Source organism: Hyla sarda, chromosome 6, assembly GCF_029499605.1.
Source record: "Hyla sarda isolate aHylSar1 chromosome 6, aHylSar1.hap1, whole genome shotgun sequence".
Taxonomy (NCBI): domain Eukaryota; kingdom Metazoa; phylum Chordata; class Amphibia; order Anura; family Hylidae; genus Hyla; species Hyla sarda.
This window is the reverse complement of record NC_079194.1, coordinates 49,246,306-49,264,405: the sequence shown is the minus strand read 5'-3', so window position 1 is coordinate 49,264,405 and position 18,100 is coordinate 49,246,306. Positions and strand designations below refer to the sequence as shown.

At 46.3% G+C, this 18,100-nt stretch overlaps 1 protein-coding gene across 3 annotated transcripts in view; it reads left to right on the top strand.

The window, feature by feature from the left end:
* The window catches only part of HMCN1 (hemicentin 1), a 443,635-nt gene that overhangs the window by 237,368 nt on the left and 188,167 nt on the right, over positions 1-18,100 (top strand). For all 3 annotated transcript variants that reach the window (XM_056523646.1, XM_056523647.1, XM_056523648.1), the window contains 3 exons: positions 7,569-7,652; positions 9,122-9,313; positions 14,202-14,375. In XM_056523646.1, coding sequence (XP_056379621.1) covers positions 7,569-7,652; positions 9,122-9,313; positions 14,202-14,375 — 450 coding nt within the window. The remainder of the gene's footprint in view (positions 1-7,568; positions 7,653-9,121; positions 9,314-14,201; positions 14,376-18,100) is intronic.

The following is an 18,100-nucleotide window of genomic DNA, read 5'->3' as shown; positions in this document are numbered from 1 at the left end:
TAATCACGAACTGTCCATTATTGTCACCCAAAACCACAGCTAGTGTGCATTACACCATAGCATACCTGTCACGATGCCGGCTGGCAGGTAGTGGATCCTCTGTGCCAGAGAGGGATTGGCGTGGACCGTGCTAGTGGATCGGTTCTAAGTCACTACTGGTTTTCACCAGAGCCCGCCGCAAAGCGGGATGGTCTTGCTGCGGCGGTAGTGACCAGGTCGTATCCACTAGCAACGGCTCAACCTCTCTGACTGCTGAAGATAGGCGCGGTACAAGGGAGTAGACAGAAGCAAGGTCGGACGTAGCAGAAGGTCGGGGCAGGCAGCAAGGATCGTAGTCGGGGGCAACGGCAGGAGGTCTGGAACACAGGCTAGGAACACACAAGGAAACGCTTTCACTGGCACAATGGCAACAAGATCCGGCGAGGGAGTGAAGGGGAAGTGAGGTATAAATAGGGAGTGCACAGGTGAACACACTAATTGGAACCACTGCGCCAATCAGCGGCGCAGTGGCCCTTTAAATCGCAGAGACCCGGCGCGCGCGCGCCCTAGGGAGCGGGGCCGCGCGCGCCGGGACAGGACAGACGGAGAGCGAGTCAGGTACGGGAGCCGGGATGCGCATCGCGAGCGGGTGCTACCCGCATCGCGAATCGCATCCCGGCTGGAGACGGTATCGCAGCGCACCGGGTCAGTGGAGCTGCCCGGAGCGCTGCGGTAGCGAGAGAGAAGCGAGCGCTCCGGGGAGGAGCGGGGACCCGGAGCGCTCGGCGTAACAGTACCCCCCCCCTTGGGTCTCCCCCTCTTCTTAGAGCCTGAGAACCTGAGGAGCAGACTTTTGTCTAGGATGTTGTCCTCAGGTTCCCAGGATCTCTCTTCAGGTCCACAGCCCTCCCAATCCACCAAAAAGAACCTTTTTCCTCTGACCGTCTTGGAGGCCAGTATCTCTTTCACTGAGAAGACGTCAGAAGAACCGGAGACAGGAGTGGGAGAAGGTCGTGACCAGGTCGTATCCACTAGCAACGGCTCAACCTCTCTGACTGCTGAAGATAGGCGCGGTACAAGGGAGTAGACAGAAGCAAGGTCGGACGTAGCAGAAGGTCGGGGCAGGCAGCAAGGATCGTAGTCGGGGGCAACGGCAGGAGGTCTGGAACACAGGCTAGGAACACACAAGGAAACGCTTTCACTGGCACAATGGCAACAAGATCCGGCGAGGGAGTGAAGGGGAAGTGAGGTATAAATAGGGAGTGCACAGGTGAACACACTAATTGGAACCACTGCGCCAATCAGCGGCGCAGTGGCCCTTTAAATCGCAGAGACCCGGCGCGCGCGCGCCCTAGGGAGCGGGGCCGCGCGCGCCGGGACAGGACAGACGGAGAGCGAGTCAGGTACGGGAGCCGGGATGCGCATCGCGAGCGGGTGCTACCCGCATCGCGAATCGCATCCCGGCTGGAGACGGTATCGCAGCGCACCGGGTCAGTGGAGCTGCCCGGAGCGCTGCGGTAGCGAGAGAGAAGCGAGCGCTCCGGGGAGGAGCGGGGACCCGGAGCGCTCGGCGTAACAGTACCCCCCCCCTTGGGTCTCCCCCTCTTCTTAGAGCCTGAGAACCTGAGGAGCAGACTTTTGTCTAGGATGTTGTCCTCAGGTTCCCAGGATCTCTCTTCAGGTCCACAGCCCTCCCAATCCACCAAAAAGAACCTTTTTCCTCTGACCGTCTTGGAGGCCAGTATCTCTTTCACTGAGAAGACGTCAGAAGAACCGGAGACAGGAGTGGGAGAAACTAATTTGGGAGAGAAACGGTTGATGATGAGTGGTTTAAGAAGAGAGACATGAAAGGCATTAGGAATACGGAGAGAAGGAGGAAGAAGAAGTTTGTAAGAGACGGGATTAATTTGGCACAAGACTTTGAAAGGACCAAGATAGCGTGGACCCAGTTTGTAACTGGGGACACGAAAGCGGACATATTTAGCGGAGAGCCATACCTTGTCTCCGGGAGCAAAAATGGGGGGAGCTCTTCTTTTCTTATCGGCAAACTTTTTCATGCGAGATGAAGCCTGTAAAAGAGAATCTTGGGTCTCTTTCCATATGGTGGAAAGATCACGAGTCACTTCATCTACAGCGGGCAAACCAGAGGGCAAGGGAGTAGGGAGGGGGGGAAGAGGGTGACGGCCGTACACCACGAAAAATGGGGATTTGGAGGAAGATTCAGAGACTCTAAAGTTATACGAGAATTCGGCCCATGGTAGAAGATCTGCCCAATCATCCTGGCGGGAGGAAACAAAATGTCGTAAATAATCACCCAAGACCTGGTTAATTCTTTCTACTTGTCCATTGGATTGAGGATGATATGCAGAAGAAAAGTTTAATTTAATCTTGAGTTGTTTACAGAGAGCCCTCCAGAATTTTGACACGAATTGGACGCCTCTATCCGAGACTATCTGTGTGGGCAACCCGTGAAGACGAAAAATGTGTACAAAAAATTGTTTAGCCAACTGAGGCGCTGAAGGAAGACCAGGAAGAGGGATGAAATGTGCCATCTTGGAGAATCGATCAACGACCACCCAAACAACAGTGTTGCCACGGGATGGGGGTAGGTCTGTAATAAAATCCATACCAATCAGAGACCAAGGCTGCTCAGGGACAGGCAGAGGATGAAGAAAACCAGCGGGCTTCTGGCGAGGAGTCTTATCCCGGGCACAGACAGTGCAGGCTCGCACAAAGTCCACGACATCCGTCTCCAGAGTCGGCCACCAATAGAAGCGAGAGATGAGTTGCACAGATTTCTTGATGCCTGCATGACCTGCGAGATGGGAGGAGTGACCCCATTTGAGGATTCCGAGGCGTTGGCGTGGAGAGACGAAGGTCTTTCCTGGAGGAGTTTGCCTGATGGAGGCTGGAGAAGTGGAAATCAGGCAGTCAGGAGGAATGATGTGTTGCGGAGAGAGTTCAACTTCCGAGGCATCCGAGGAACGAGAGAGAGCATCGGCCCTAATGTTCTTATCGGCAGGCCGAAAGTGAATTTCAAAATTAAATCGGGCAAAGAACAGAGACCACCTGGCCTGGCGAGGATTCAGCCGTTGGGCAGACTGGAGATAGGAGAGGTTCTTGTGATCGGTGTAAATAATAACTGGAAATCTTGATCCCTCCAGCAGATGCCTCCATTCCTCAAGTGCTAATTTAATGGCTAGAAGCTCTCGATCCCCGATGGAGTAGTTCCTCTCCGCCGGAGAGAAGGTCCTAGAAAAAAAAACCACAAGTAACAGCATGCCCGGAAGAATTTTTTTGTAGAAGGACCGCTCCAGCTCCTACAGAGGAGGCATCAACCTCCAATAGGAAGGGTTTAGATGGGTCAGGTCTGGAGAGCACGGGAGCCGAAGAAAAGGCAGACTTGAGCCGTTTAAAGGCGTCTTCCGCTTGAGGAGGCCAAGACTTGGGATTGGCATTTTTTTTGGTTAAAGCCACGATAGGGGCCACAACGGTAGAAAAATGTGGAATAAATTGCCTGTAATAATTGGCGAACCCCAAAAAACGTTGGATAGCACGGAGTCCGGAGGGGCGTGGCCAATCTAAGACGGCAGAGAGTTTGTCTGGATCCATTTGTAGTCCCTGGCCAGAGACCAAGTATCCTAGGAAAGGAAGAGATTGGCATTCAAACAGACATTTCTCTATCTTGGCATAAAGTTGATTGTCACGAAGTCTCTGAAGAACCATACGGACATGCTGGCGGTGTTCTTCTAGATTGGCAGAAAAAATCAGGATATCGTCCAGATATACAACAACACAGGAGTATAAGAGATCACGAAAAATTTCATTAACAAAGTCTTGGAAGACGGCAGGGGCGTTGCACAGGCCAAAGGGCATGACCAGATACTCAAAGTGTCCATCTCTAGTGTTAAATGCCGTTTTCCATTCATCCCCCTCTCTGATGCGGATGAGATTATAAGCACCTCTTAAGTCCAGTTTGGTAAAGATGTGGGCACCTTGGAGGCGATCAAAGAGTTCAGAGATGAGGGGTAGGGGGTAGCGGTTCTTTACCGTGATTTTATTAAGACCGCGGTAGTCAATGCAAGGACGTAGAGAGCCATCTTTTTTGGACACAAAGAAAAATCCGGCTCCGGCAGGAGAGGAGGATTTACGGATAAAGCCTTTTTTTAAATTTTCCTGGATGTACTCCGACATAGCAAGAGTCTCTGGGGCGGACAGAGGATAGATTCTGCCCCGGGGTGGAGTAGTGCCCGGGAGGAGGTCAATAGGACAATCATAAGGCCTGTGAGGAGGTAGAGTCTCAGCTTGTTTTTTGCAAAAAACATCCGCAAAGTCCATATAGGCCTTAGGGAGACCGGTTACAGGGGGAACCACAGAGTCACGGCAAGGGGTACTGGGAACCGGTTTTAGGCAGTCCTTGAAACAAGAGGGCCCCCAACTCTTGATCTCCCCAGTGGACCAATCCAGGGTTGGGGAATGGAGTTGAAGCCAGGGTAGTCCAAGGAGGATTTCGGAAGTGCAATTGGGGAGGACCAAAAATGCAATCTTCTCGTGATGAGGTCCGATGCACATTAGAAGGGGCTCCGTGCGGAAACGTATGGTACGGAGCCGGGGAGAAAAAACGCCTTGTGCGAACAAAGTCCATATCCTGGCGGAGCTCCTGACGCCTTTCGGAAAAACGCATGTCAATGCGAGTGGCAAGATGGATGAGTTCATGTAGGTTAGCAGGGATTTCTCGTGCGGCCAGAACATCTTTAATGTTGCTGGATAGGCCTTTTTTAAAGGTCGCGCAGAGGGCCTCATTATTCCAGGATAATTCTGAAGCAAGAGTACGGAATTGTACGGCGTACTCGCCAACGGAAGAATTACCCTGGACCAGGTTCAACAGGGCAGTCTCAGCAGAAGAGGCTCGGGCAGGTTCCTCAAAGACACTTCGAATTTCCGAGAAGAAGGAGTGTATAGAGGCAGTGACGGGGTCATTGCGGTCCCAGAGCGGTGTGGCCCATGACAGAGCTTTTCCAGACAGAAGGCTGACTACGAAAGCCACCTTAGACCTTTCAGTAGGGAACTGGTCCGACATCATCTCCAAGTGCAGGGAACATTGGGAAAGAAAACCACGGCAGAATTTAGAGTCCCCATCAAATTTATCCGGCAAGGATAGTCGTAGACCAGAAGCGGCCACTCGCTGCGGAGGAGGTGCAGGAGCTGGCGGAGGAGATGATTGCTGAAGCTGTGGTAGTAGCAGCTGTAGCATCACGGTCAGTTGAGACAGCTGTTGGCCTTGTTGCGCTATCTGTTGTGACTGCTGGGCGACCACCGTGGTGAGGTCGGCGACAACTGGCAGAGGAACTTCAGCGGGATCCATGGCCGGATCTACTGTCACGATGCCGGCTGGCAGGTAGTGGATCCTCTGTGCCAGAGAGGGATTGGCGTGGACCGTGCTAGTGGATCGGTTCTAAGTCACTACTGGTTTTCACCAGAGCCCGCCGCAAAGCGGGATGGTCTTGCTGCGGCGGTAGTGACCAGGTCGTATCCACTAGCAACGGCTCAACCTCTCTGACTGCTGAAGATAGGCGCGGTACAAGGGAGTAGACAGAAGCAAGGTCGGACGTAGCAGAAGGTCGGGGCAGGCAGCAAGGATCGTAGTCGGGGGCAACGGCAGGAGGTCTGGAACACAGGCTAGGAACACACAAGGAAACGCTTTCACTGGCACAATGGCAACAAGATCCGGCGAGGGAGTGAAGGGGAAGTGAGGTATAAATAGGGAGTGCACAGGTGAACACACTAATTGGAACCACTGCGCCAATCAGCGGTGCAGTGGCCCTTTAAATCGCAGAGACCCGGCGCGCGCGCGCCCTAGGGAGCGGGGCCGCGCGCGCCGGGACAGGACAGACGGAGAGCGAGTCAGGTACGGGAGCCGGGATGCGCATCGCGAGCGGGTGCTACCCGCATCGCGAGCGGGTGCTACCCGCATCGCGAATCGCATCCCGGCTGGAGACGGTATCGCAGCGCACCGGGTCAGTGGAGCTGCCCGGAGCGCTGCGGTAGCGAGAGAGAAGCGAGCGCTCCGGGGAGGAGCGGGGACCCGGAGCGCTCGGCGTAACAATATCACAGACTGTTCACTGTGGGCTATGGATAATATATAAACGAGAAAAAACAGGAGGTGCGCCCCTAGTGAGGATCGTTTAAAAAAATGAAAGAGATAACGCAAAGATGGGTTCTTACCCCTAGGTGTTGCGCTCAGAGCACAACACCTACAGTAGCGTCTATTTGCAGGAAATCGAGGGAAACCGCTGCCACGAGGAACAACCCGGTGTGACGTCCGTCGGTCCGGTGGATAGCAATGGAGATAAATATGTGAACAAGTTCCTCTCAAGAAGGCGCTGGTACCCGGAGATTGAAATAAACTTCTTTATTAGCAACACGTTTCGATCCCGAACCGGGATCTTCGCCAGGCATGACGAAGATCCCGGTTCGGGGTCGAAACGCGTTGCTAATAAAGAAGTTTATTTCCTTCTCCGGGTACCAGCGCCTTCTTGAGAGGAACTTATTCACATATTTATCTCCACTGTGGGCTATGGAGTCACTGGAGGAGATTCATCAAAACTTGTGCAAAGGAAAAGTCAACCAGTTGCCCGTAGCAACCAATCAAATCACTTCTTTCATTTTTTAAAAGGCTTTTGAAAAATAAAAGAAGTGATCTGATAGGTTTCTATGGGCAACTTTTCCTCAGTACAGGTCTTGATAAATCTCCCCCAATGTGTGTCCTGCTGCTACAACATTATACAGTGGTCCCTCAACATACGATGGTAATCTGTTCCAAATGGACCATCGTTTGGTGAAACCATCGCATCTTGAGGGATCCGTGCAATGTAAAGTATAGGACAGTGGTCTACAACCTGCGGACCTCCAGATGTTGCAAAACTACAACACCCAGCATGCCCGGACAGCCAACGGCTGTCCGGGCATGCTGGGTGTTGTAGTTTTGCAACATCTGGAGGTCCGCAGGTTGTAGACCACTGTTAGAAGAAGTTGTACTCACCTGTCCCCGCCGCTCCGGACCGTCACCGCTCGTCACCGCTGCCCGGGATGTCGCCGTCCATCGCTGTCGCCGCGTCCCCGTGGTGTCCCCGACGCTCCGGCAAGGCGTGCGCAGCGACGTGATGACGACGATGGAGAGCGCCGGCGATGCAGGGGATCCCGAAGAGGACGCGCTGGAGCCCCGAGGACAGGTAAGAGACATCACCGGACCACACGGGGCACCGTAAACGGCTATCCGGCGGCAGCTGAAGCAGTCTGCGCTGCCGGATAGCCGTTTATACGATGGCCCCGACATAAAAAAAGCATCGTATGTTGATGCTGCCTCTGAGAGACCATCGCATGTTGAAATTATCGTATGTCGGGGCCATCGTAGGTCGGGGGGTCACTGTATTTACCCTTTCACAATTACCATTTTTCCATTTACATTGTCATTTTTGTATTCAAAAACTCAACACATCCAGCACATTCCACCAAAACCTTAAAAGTCCATTTTAATGTATTGTCTCCATATTGCACCAGCAGTTCTCATGTGTATAATTTATATTTAGTGCCTCCGAGATTTACTGGGAATACTATGGAAGATGTAAAGGTAAAAGAGAACAGTGATGTGACCCTTTCATGTGAAGTAACAGGTAATCATACTACTAGATCTTATTATTAGATGTCTTACAATATGTAGTTACCCCAGAGTGACGGAACGCGTGGGGTTCCAATCACCCTGCCCTGCATTTATTTGAACATCTGCTCCTTCGTCTGTGGTTTGCCTTATATTATAATTATTATCATTGTGTATTTATTATGACACTTTGGGGGAGATTTATCAAAACCTGTGCAGAGGAAGAGTGGTGCAGTTGCCCATAGCAACCAATCAGATTGCTTCTTTCATTTTCCACAGGCCTCTTTAGAGGCCTGTGGAAAATGAAAGAAGCAATCTGATTGGTTGCTATGGGCAACTGCACCACTCTTCCTCTGCACAGGTTTTGATAAATCTCCCCCTTTGTGTATTTGGGCAGCTAGTTCTTCTTTTTTTCCTTTTCGTATCCCACTTATTGTAATTTTTCTATATATCCTTTTGGAGCATTGGTAAAATATTGTGGTATCATCTACAGGGCAGGGTAGGGGTTTAGGGGGTTCATGGTCCCTCCCCTAGTTGTGGTGTTTGGCTCGTTACTGAGCTTTTTTTAATTGTTTTTAAATGTTATTTGTCCCCTTTTGTAACTGCATGTGGATTGCATAATCAAGATGTAACTTATTTTTCTATTATTTGATTTGGGTGCGCACTTTATACAGTATATCATCTTCTCTGTTACAAATTGTGTGCCTTTTGCTGTTAGATAGCACCCCTATTAACATATTGTCCCTCATTTACTATTGCAAACCCGACGTGTTTTGTCGGGTTGTGCGCCAGATTCTATCGCATTGCGCCAGAAATTGTGTCTGCGCCAGATTTTGCCCCAGAATTTGCCCCAGAATTGAAAAAAAAAAGACTAACTCTTCATTTTGCTAAGGAAACCCGGAAAAGGGGCGTGACTGCAGGGGAAAATGGGCGTGGTCTTGAAAAGGGGCGTGTTCCCGACATTTTCACAAAAAAAACCCAACATATTTACTAAGGTTTCCACATAAAATATGGTGGATTTGAGCTGAGGAAAACCTGACAGATCAGATCATGTGTTAAAAAAAAAAAGCAAAGTGTAGGGAAAGTGGAAAATGTTGGGAAACCTTAGTAAATACCGTGGAAAATAAATTGTAGGGAATTAAAACCCACAAAGAATCCTACACAACACTCTTAGTAAATCAGGGCCATTATGTAGGTTGAGCCCTCTCTTCTTTCTCTCAATAGTCATTAAATTACGGCAGAATTTCTGACGGAATTCTTCCACAGAAATCGCCATGGATATTCCGCAGTGTGAAGGTGTGGTCAATGCTTTAGTTTAGTAACTCCTGTAGGGGATGATGTAAATTCATACTTACTCAGTGTTAGGCACACACAAACCATTGGATGAGGACAACACTTTATTTCAGTTTTGTATCTGTATCTCTTTATAATGTCCGTAGCTGGGTGTTGAAATGAATGATAATTTAACCCTATATCTTCATCCAGGAAATCCTGCCCCGCAGCTGACATGGGTAAAGGATGGGGAACCTTTGCATTCGGACAGTCATCATAGACTGGGACATGGAGGACAGACGTTTCATGTTCATGGCGCAGCGGTCTCGGATGCGGGAACGTACGTTTGCATTGCTTCCAATTCAGCAGGCGACAAAAGCAGAAGGTTTAGCCTCAGCGTAATGGGTGAGTGTCATTTCGTATTCAGTCACATTGGATACAATACAGAGATATACAGCGCTATCCATCCAATCTCAATACAGGGGAGGAAACAGCATGGACCACTTTGCCGTACAGTGGGCATATACACTAGATAAGTGTTTCCTAACCAGTGTGCCTCCAGCTGTTGCAAAACTACAACTCCCAGCATGCCCGGACAGCCGAAGGCTGTCCGGGCATGCTGGGAGTTGTAGTTTTGTAACAGCTGTAGCACACTGGTTGGGAAACACGGCACTAGCACCTTGAAGGAGGTTGATGATTGTGCAACCAGGAAAAAACTTTTTTTTATATATCAACTGGCTCCAGAAAGTTAAACAGATTTGTAAATTACTTCTATTAAAAAATCTTAATCCTTTCAGTACTTATGAGCTTCTGAAGTTAAGGTTGTTCTTTTCTGTCTAAGTGCTCTCTGATGACACGTGTCTCGGGAAACGCCCAGTTTAGAAGCAAATCCCCATAGCAAACCTCTTCTGAACTGGGCGTTTCCCGAGACATGTGTCATCAGAGAGGATTTAGACAGAAAAGAACAACCTTAACTTCAGAAGCTCATAAGTACTGAAAGGGTTAAGATTTTTTTAATAGAAGTAATTTACAAATCTGTTTAACTTTCTGGAGCCAGTTGATATATATATAAAAAAGTTTTTTCCTGGATACCCCTTTAAAGGAGTACTGCAGTCTTAGACACTAAGCCCCTATCCGCAGGATAGGGTATATGTGTCTGATCGCGGGAATTCGACCGCTGGGACCACCACGATCTCCCGTACGGGGACCCTACAAATGCAGCATCTCTGCCTCTTCCACAGAGATACATGGAAGTCAACACGCCTCTCTGCACGGGAGAGCCGGGCCCCGTACAGGAGATCGCGGGGGGGGGGGGGGGTCCCAGTGGTTCGGATCCCCCCGTGATCAGACACTTATCGACCTATCCGCGTAAGTTTCTATGGCTGCGCATCTCCTTTAAATGAACCATATTTTTACAAATTTTAAAAAAAATTCCTCCATAATAAAAATTTCAATTGCTCCCAATTTTCACATTTTCCAAATAAAAAAAATTATCTAAACAAGAGAAGAACGTAACATTTTTGGTATGGCGGCATGCGGAATTGTCTGAACAATTAAAATATAAAGTGATAAACAGCGTTAATGGAAAAAAATACCAAACACGGAAATTGATGATTTTTGGTCACATCATATATCAGAAAACTATTTATAAAAAGCAATCGAGAAGTCCCATATAAATTGAATTGGTACCTATATAGTCTACAGGACGCAGTGCCAAAAAATGAGCCTTTACGCAGCGCCTTTAGATGGAAAAATAAAACGCTGATACGGATCAGTATAGGGCATATTTACCGTATTTTTCGTCCTATAGGACGCACCAGCGTATAAGACACACCCAATTTTTAGGGGAAAAATCTAAAAAAATAAAGATTTTGAACCCAATATTGGTCTTCAACCTGCGGACCTCCAGATGTTGCAAAACTACAACTCCCAGCATGCCAGGACAGCCGTTGGCTGTCCGGGCATGTTGGGAGTTGTAGTTTTGCAACATCGGGAGGTCCGCAGATTGAAGACCACTGCATAGGATTTAATACTCACGTGTCCCCGCCGCTCCGGACCCGTCACCGCTGCCCTGGATGTCGCTCCATCGCTGCCGCCATGTCCCCGTCGCTCTGGAACGTCTCAGCTGCTGGCCGGGTATCCTCGCTCTACGTCGCCGCCATTACGTCGTTACGCACGCCGACGCACGTACGCAACGACGTGATGACGAGGAAGGAGAGCGCCGGCCATACAGGGGATCCCTGAACGGAGAAGACACGAGGAGGCAGGTAAGGTCCCTCCCGGTGTCCTGTAAGCACTAACCCGGCTATTCAGTCGGGCTGTTCGGGACCGCCGCGGTGAAATCGCGGCGGTCCCGGACAGCCCGACTGAACAGCCGGGTTAGTGTCACTTTCCCTTCAGACGCGGCGGTCAACTTTGATCACCGCGTCTGAAGGGTTAATACAGGGCATCACCGCGATCGGTGATGTCCTGTATTAGCCGCGGGTCCCGGCCGTTGATGGCCGCAGGGACCTCCGCGATAGGGGTGTATTCGCCGTATAAGACGCACCGACTTTTTACCCCCAGTTTTGGGGAAGAAAAAGTGCGTCTTATACGGCGAAAAATACGGTACTTTTAAAGAAAAATATATTTTTTTTAAAGTGCTCTAATAAAGCAAAAGCTATATCAGTTGGGTATCATTGTAACCCTACTGACCCACAGAATACAGATAACATGACGATTTTACCATAACAGCATAAAAGGGACATCCCGCAAAATTGCTATTTTTTTATTTATTTTTTTAAATCTCGCCCCACAAATACTTTTTTTTTCAGTTTCGCAGTACATTTTATGGTAACAATAAAGGTGTATATGGAAAGTACAATTAGTCCCGCAAAAAACAAGCCTTCATATGGCTCTGTAGATGGAAAAATAAGAAAGTTATAGCATTTAGATGGTGAAAATTAAAACGCAATAATAAAAATTGTCCTGGTCATGAAGGGGTTATTGCTAGTTATGCTGCTATTTTTGTGTCCTGTAACTAGATGTTGTTCCCATCTCTTTTTGCTATGGTGCTCTAGGAGAGATAAATACTATCTGGTAAACACCACCTATAGCCAGATATACTACTGGTGTTTTCTTATGGGACAGAGGTGCCTTTGGGCCCCCCTAGGCACCAGGGCCCTAATGCGACTGTTACCTCTGCACCCTCAATAATTAAAGTGGTTATCCAGGAATAGAAAAAAATAGAGCTAATTTGTTTCAAAAACAGCTTCTCGTCTATCTTCAGGTTGGGTGTGGTTCTGCAGCTCAGTTCCATTGAAGTGGATGGAGCCAAGTTGTAATACCACACCCAACCTGGAGACAAACATGGAGCTGTTTTTGAAAGAAATTAGCTCGGTTTTTCTATTCCTGGATAACCTCTTTAACCCCTTAAGGACCAAGGACGTACCGGTACGTCCTTGGTCCTGCTCTTCTGATATAACGCGGGGTTACACAGTAACCTCGCGTCATATCATGGCGGGCCCGGCGTCATAGTGAAGCCGGGACCCCCCTCTAATAGCGCGCAGCGCCGATCGCGGCGCCGCGCGCTATTAACCCTTTAGCCGCGCGCTCAAAGCTGAGCCGCGCGGCTAAAAGTGAAAGTGAAAGTTCCCGGCTAGCTCAGTCGGGCTGTTCAGGATAGCCGCGGCTAATCGCGGCATCCCGAACAGCTGACAGGACAGCGGGAGGGCCCCTTCCTGCCTCCTCGCTGTCCGATCGCCGAATGACTGCTCAGTGCCTGAGATCCAGGCATGAGCAGTCATGCGGCAGAATCGTTGATCACTGGTTTCTAATGAGAAACCAGTGATCAGCATAGAAGATCAGTGTGTGCAGTGTTATAGGTCCCTATGGGACCTATAACACTGCAAAAAAAAAGTGAAAAAAAAAAGTGAATAAAGATCATTTAACTCCTCCCCTATTAAAAGTTTGAATCACCCACCTTTTCCAATAAAAAAAAAAACACAGTGTAAATAAAAATAAAAATAAACATATATGGTATCACCGCGTGCGGAAATGTCCTAATTATAAAAATATATCATTAATTAAACCGCTCGGTCAATGGCGTGCGCGCAAAAAAATTCCAAAGTCCAAAATAGTGCATTTTTGGTCACTTTTTATATCATTTCAAAATGAATAAAAATCAATAAGTCCTATCAATGCAAAAATGGTACCGTTAAAAACTTCAGATCACGGCGCAAAAAATGAGCGCTCATACCGCCCCATACACGGAAAAATAAAAAAGTTATAGGGGTCAGAAGATGACAATTTTAAACGTATTAATTTTCCTGCATGTAGTTATGATTTTTTCCAGAAGTCCGACAAAATCAAACCTATATAAGTAGGGTATCATTTTAATCGTATGGACCTACAGAATACATATCAGGTGTCATTTTTACCGAAAAATGTACTACGTAGAAACGGAAGCCCCCAAAAGTTACAAAACAGCGTTTTTTTTTTCAATTTTGTCGCACAATGATTTTTTTTCCCGCTTCACCATAGATTTTTGGGCAAAATGACTGACGTCTTTACAAAGTAGAATTGGTGGCGCAAAAAATAAGCCATCATATGGATTTTTAGGTGTAAATTTGAAAGAGTTATGATTTTTTAAAGGCAAGGAGCAAAAAACGAAAATGCAAAAACGGAAAAACCTCCGGTCCTTAAGGGGTTAAAGGGGTACTCCCGCGGAAAACTTTTTTTTTAAATCAACTGGTCCCAGAAAGTTAAACAGATTTTTAAATCAATTCTATTAAAAAATCTTAATCCTTCCTGTACTTTTTAGGGGCTGTATACTAAAGAGAAATCCAAAAAATAAATGCATTTCCTCTTATGTCATGACCACAGTGCTCTCTGCTGACCTCTGCTGTTCATTTTAGGAACTGTCCAGAGCAGAAGAAAATCCCCATAGCAAACATATGCTGCTCTGGACTGTTTCTAAAATGGACAGCAGAGGTCAGTAGAGAGCACTGTGGTCATGACATCACAGGAAATGCATTTCTTTTATGGATTTCTCCTTAGTATACAGCGCTTATAAAGTACTGGAAGGATTAAGATTTTTTAATAGAAGTGATTTACAAGTCTGCTTAACTTTCTGTCTCCAGTTGATAAAAAAAAAAAGTTTTCCACGGGAGTACCCCTTTAAGCCCCTGCCTATAGCAATAGACAGCTGCAAACTTCTGGTTGCTACCCCATTCAGTGATTTCTTGTAAATTTATGAATTTCAATAAGCTTTGTAGGACAGAAAAAATATGTTTTCACACCGGTTATTTTACAGTTTCTCCAACAATCTTTGGTGCAAAATCTAAAGACTCCCCTGAGGAACTATCCGTGATTCTCCGCAGCTCAGTGTCACTATCCTGTGATGTTAATTCCCATCCTCCGGCCTCCATTACTTGGTATAAAGATGGGTTTCAAGTTCACTCAAAGGATAATATCAGAATTCTTCCAGGTAAATTTAGTTTTAACAAATATTTTATAAAAAAAAAACCTTAAATATGGGACGTATTTCTGTGGTCCGTAACCCTGAGGACACATAGTTATGCAGAGGAGCTGTCTGCACTAAAGAGTTGGGGATGATTTCTATTAAGACTATTTTCAGTTCAGATATCACCTGTGTTGTAGTTTTCTGATTGGCCTCTAGATTGGGTATGTCATCTCATTTCCATTGTTTGAAGTGTACCTGTCATATCACAGAAAAAATAATGCTTGTATATGTTATTCACTAAGTCATGAAGATGCTTTACATGTCTTATTATGTGTCTAGCTTTTGTATTTGGCTCACAAATCCCTTCTGCCCTGCTGCTCACTCATTATGACATCCACTGCTCACTCACCATGCATTCACTTCCTCCTTGAATCTTCTGTGCTGTTCTGGGTCTTTTAATCCAATCACTGCAGGCTGCTCTGTAACCCCATCCTTTCAGTTTTCATGCTGCAGTCTTATAGGACAGGAGTCAGCACAGAGGAGTGTTAGTCCCACCTGCACTCTCCTGGACTTTTATCTCAGCCTGTGCTTTAGCTGGGACAAAGATGATGCTGCAGCCGGACAGGATGATGTTCTGGATGGTATGGGGACTTCTAGTGGTCTGTTTTTTTTTATAAGCCATGATATTTATAAATAAAAGAGATACATTTTTTTAAATGAAATTATCCAGTGTATACCTATACTGGATGTTACTCAGTGGTATCACAAGCTTAAGGCAAGGATCTCCAAGGTAGTATTTTCTGAAATATTACCTGTACCACGAGCCACACCAAAGAGGCAGCGGGAGATTAGGGAGGTAAACAAGTGGCTCAGAAGCTAGTGTAAGAAGGAAGGGTTTGGGTTCATGAAGAACTAGGCCAACTTTGCTGTTGAATACTGGCTCTACAGTAGGGACGGGCTGCACCTCAGCGGGGAGGGGGCAGCTGTGCTTGGGAAGAACATGGCCAGTAGGGTGGAGGAGTGTTTAAACTAGGGACTGGGGGGGGGGGGGTGGTTGGAACCTACAACATAGAGGGGAAGAGTTATATGGAAAGAAAAATAAAAAAAATCCTGATAGGGGTTTGCTATAAGCCACAAAACATAATGGAAGAGGCAGAAGATCAATTACTGAAGCAAATAAACAAGGCAGCAAATCAAAATGATGTGATAATAATGGGGGACTTTAACAATCCTGATATAAATTGGGAGACTGAGACCTCTGAATATCATAAAGGAAACAGGTTTCTGACTATAGTTAAAGACAATTATCTGTCCCAAATGGTGCAGGGCCCGACCAGAGGGGGCGCCCTACTAGACTTAATATTAACCAACAGACCTGACAGAGTAACTAAGGTGCAAGTAGAAAGACACATAGGAAATAGTGATCGTAATATAATACATTATAACTGGTTCTGCAATAAGGAAACCTCTCGAGGGGCCACAAAAACAATGAACTTTAGGAAGACAAAGTTTGATCAACTCAGAGAAGCCCTTAACAATATAAAATGGGATAATGTCCTCAAAAACAAACAATACTGACACTATATGGGAGACTTAAAAATATTTTAAATTCTTACTGTAAGAGGTATATACCTTATGGGAATAAAAGGGTCAGAAATAAAATAAAAACCAATGTTGATTAATAATAATGTTAAGGGGGCAATAAATTACAAAAATAAAGCATTTAAACTACTAAAACAGGACAGCAGTGAGGAAGCATTAAAAAGCTATAGAGAAAAAAGTAAAATATGTAAAAAACAGATAAAAGCCGCAAAAATTGAGACAGAAAGACTCATTGCCAAAGAAAGTAAAACTAACCCCAAAATGTTCTTTAACTATATAAATAGCAAAAAGTTTAAAAATGAAAGTGTTGGCTCTTTAAAAAATTATGAGGAAAAACGACAGGGATCAGGAAAAAGCAAATATATTAAACACATTCTTCTCCACTGTATTCACTGAGGAAAAGATAATGCCAGGTGAAATACAGCAAGATAAGGTAAACTCCCCAGTACAGGTCACCTGTCTAACCCAGGAAGAAGTACAGTGCCGCCTACAAAAAATCAAAATAGACAAATCACCAGGCCCAGATGGCATTCTCCCCCGAGTTCTAAAGGAATTAAGTAATGTGGTAGACAGACCCCTATTTTTAATATTCAAGGACTCAATAGTAACAGGGTCTGTTCCCCAGGACAGGTGCATAGCAAATTTGTTGCCAATATTTGAAAAGGGGTCAAAAGGTGACCCCGGGAATTATAGACCTGTCAGTTTTACATCTGTTGTATGTAAATTCTTTGAGGGTTTTCTAAGAGATGCTATTTTGGAGTATCTTGATAAAAATAAATGTATGACCCCATATCAGCATGGCTTTATGAGGGAATGGTCCTGTCAAACTAACCTGATCAGCTTTTATGAGGAGGTGAGCTCCAGACTGGACCAGGAGGAATCGCTGGATGTTGTATATCAGTTTTTTTCCAAAGCATTTGATACAGTGCCACATAAAAGGTTGGTTCATAAAATGAGAAGGACTGGGCTTGGGGAAAATGTGTGCAAGTGGGTGAGTAACTGGCTCAGTGATAGGAAACAGAGGCTGGTTATTAATGGTACTTATTCTGATTGGGTGACTCTTACTAGTGGGGACCACAGGGGTCAGTCTTGGGTCCTATTCTATTTAATATATTCATTAATGAACTTGTAGAGGGGTTGAATAGTAAAGTAGCAATATTTGCAGATGATACTAAACTATGTAAAGTGGTTAACACAATAGAGGACAGTGCACTGTATATAGTACAGGGAGGGGCCATTTATATGGATACACCTTAATAAAGTGGGAATGGTTGGTGATATTAGCTTCCTGTTTGTGGCACATTAGTATATGTGAGGGGGGAAACTTTTCAAGATGGGTGGTGACCATGGCAGCTATTTTGAATTCTGCCATTTTGGATCCAACTTTAGTTTTTTCAATAGGAAGAGAGTCATGTGACACATCAAACTTATTGGGAAATTCACACGAAAAACAATGATGTGCTTGGTTTTAACGTAACTTTATTCTTTCATGAGTTATTTACAAGTTTCTGACCACTTATAAAATGTGTTCAATGTGCTGCCCATTGTGTTGGATTGTCAATGCAACCCTCTTCTCCCACTCTTCACACACTGATAGCAACACCGCAGGAGAAATGCTAGCACAGGCTTCCTGTATCCGTAGTTTCAGGTGCTGCACATCTCGTATCAGTTGCCTTCAGATGACCCCAAAGATAAAAGTCTAAGGGGTTCAGATCGGGAGACCTTGGGGGCCATTCAGTTGGTCCACGATGACCAATCCGCTTTCCAGGAAACTGTTCATCTAGGAATGCTCGGACCTCACACCCATAATGTGGTGGTCACCATCTTGCTGGAAAAACTCAGGGAACGTGCCAGCTTCAGTGCGTAAAGAGGGAAACATCATCATGTAGCAATTTTGCATATCCAGTGGCCTTGAGGTTTCCATTGATGAAGAATGGCTCCACTATCTTTGTACCCATATACCTCACCATACCATCAGTTTTTGTGTTCCAACAGTCTTGGAGGGATCTATCCAATGTGGGTTAGTGTCAGACCAATAGTGGTGGTTTTGTTTGTTAACTTCACCATTCACATAAAAGTTTGCCTCATCACTGAACAAAATCTTCTGCATAAACTGAGAATCCTGTTCCAATTTTTGTTTTGCCCAT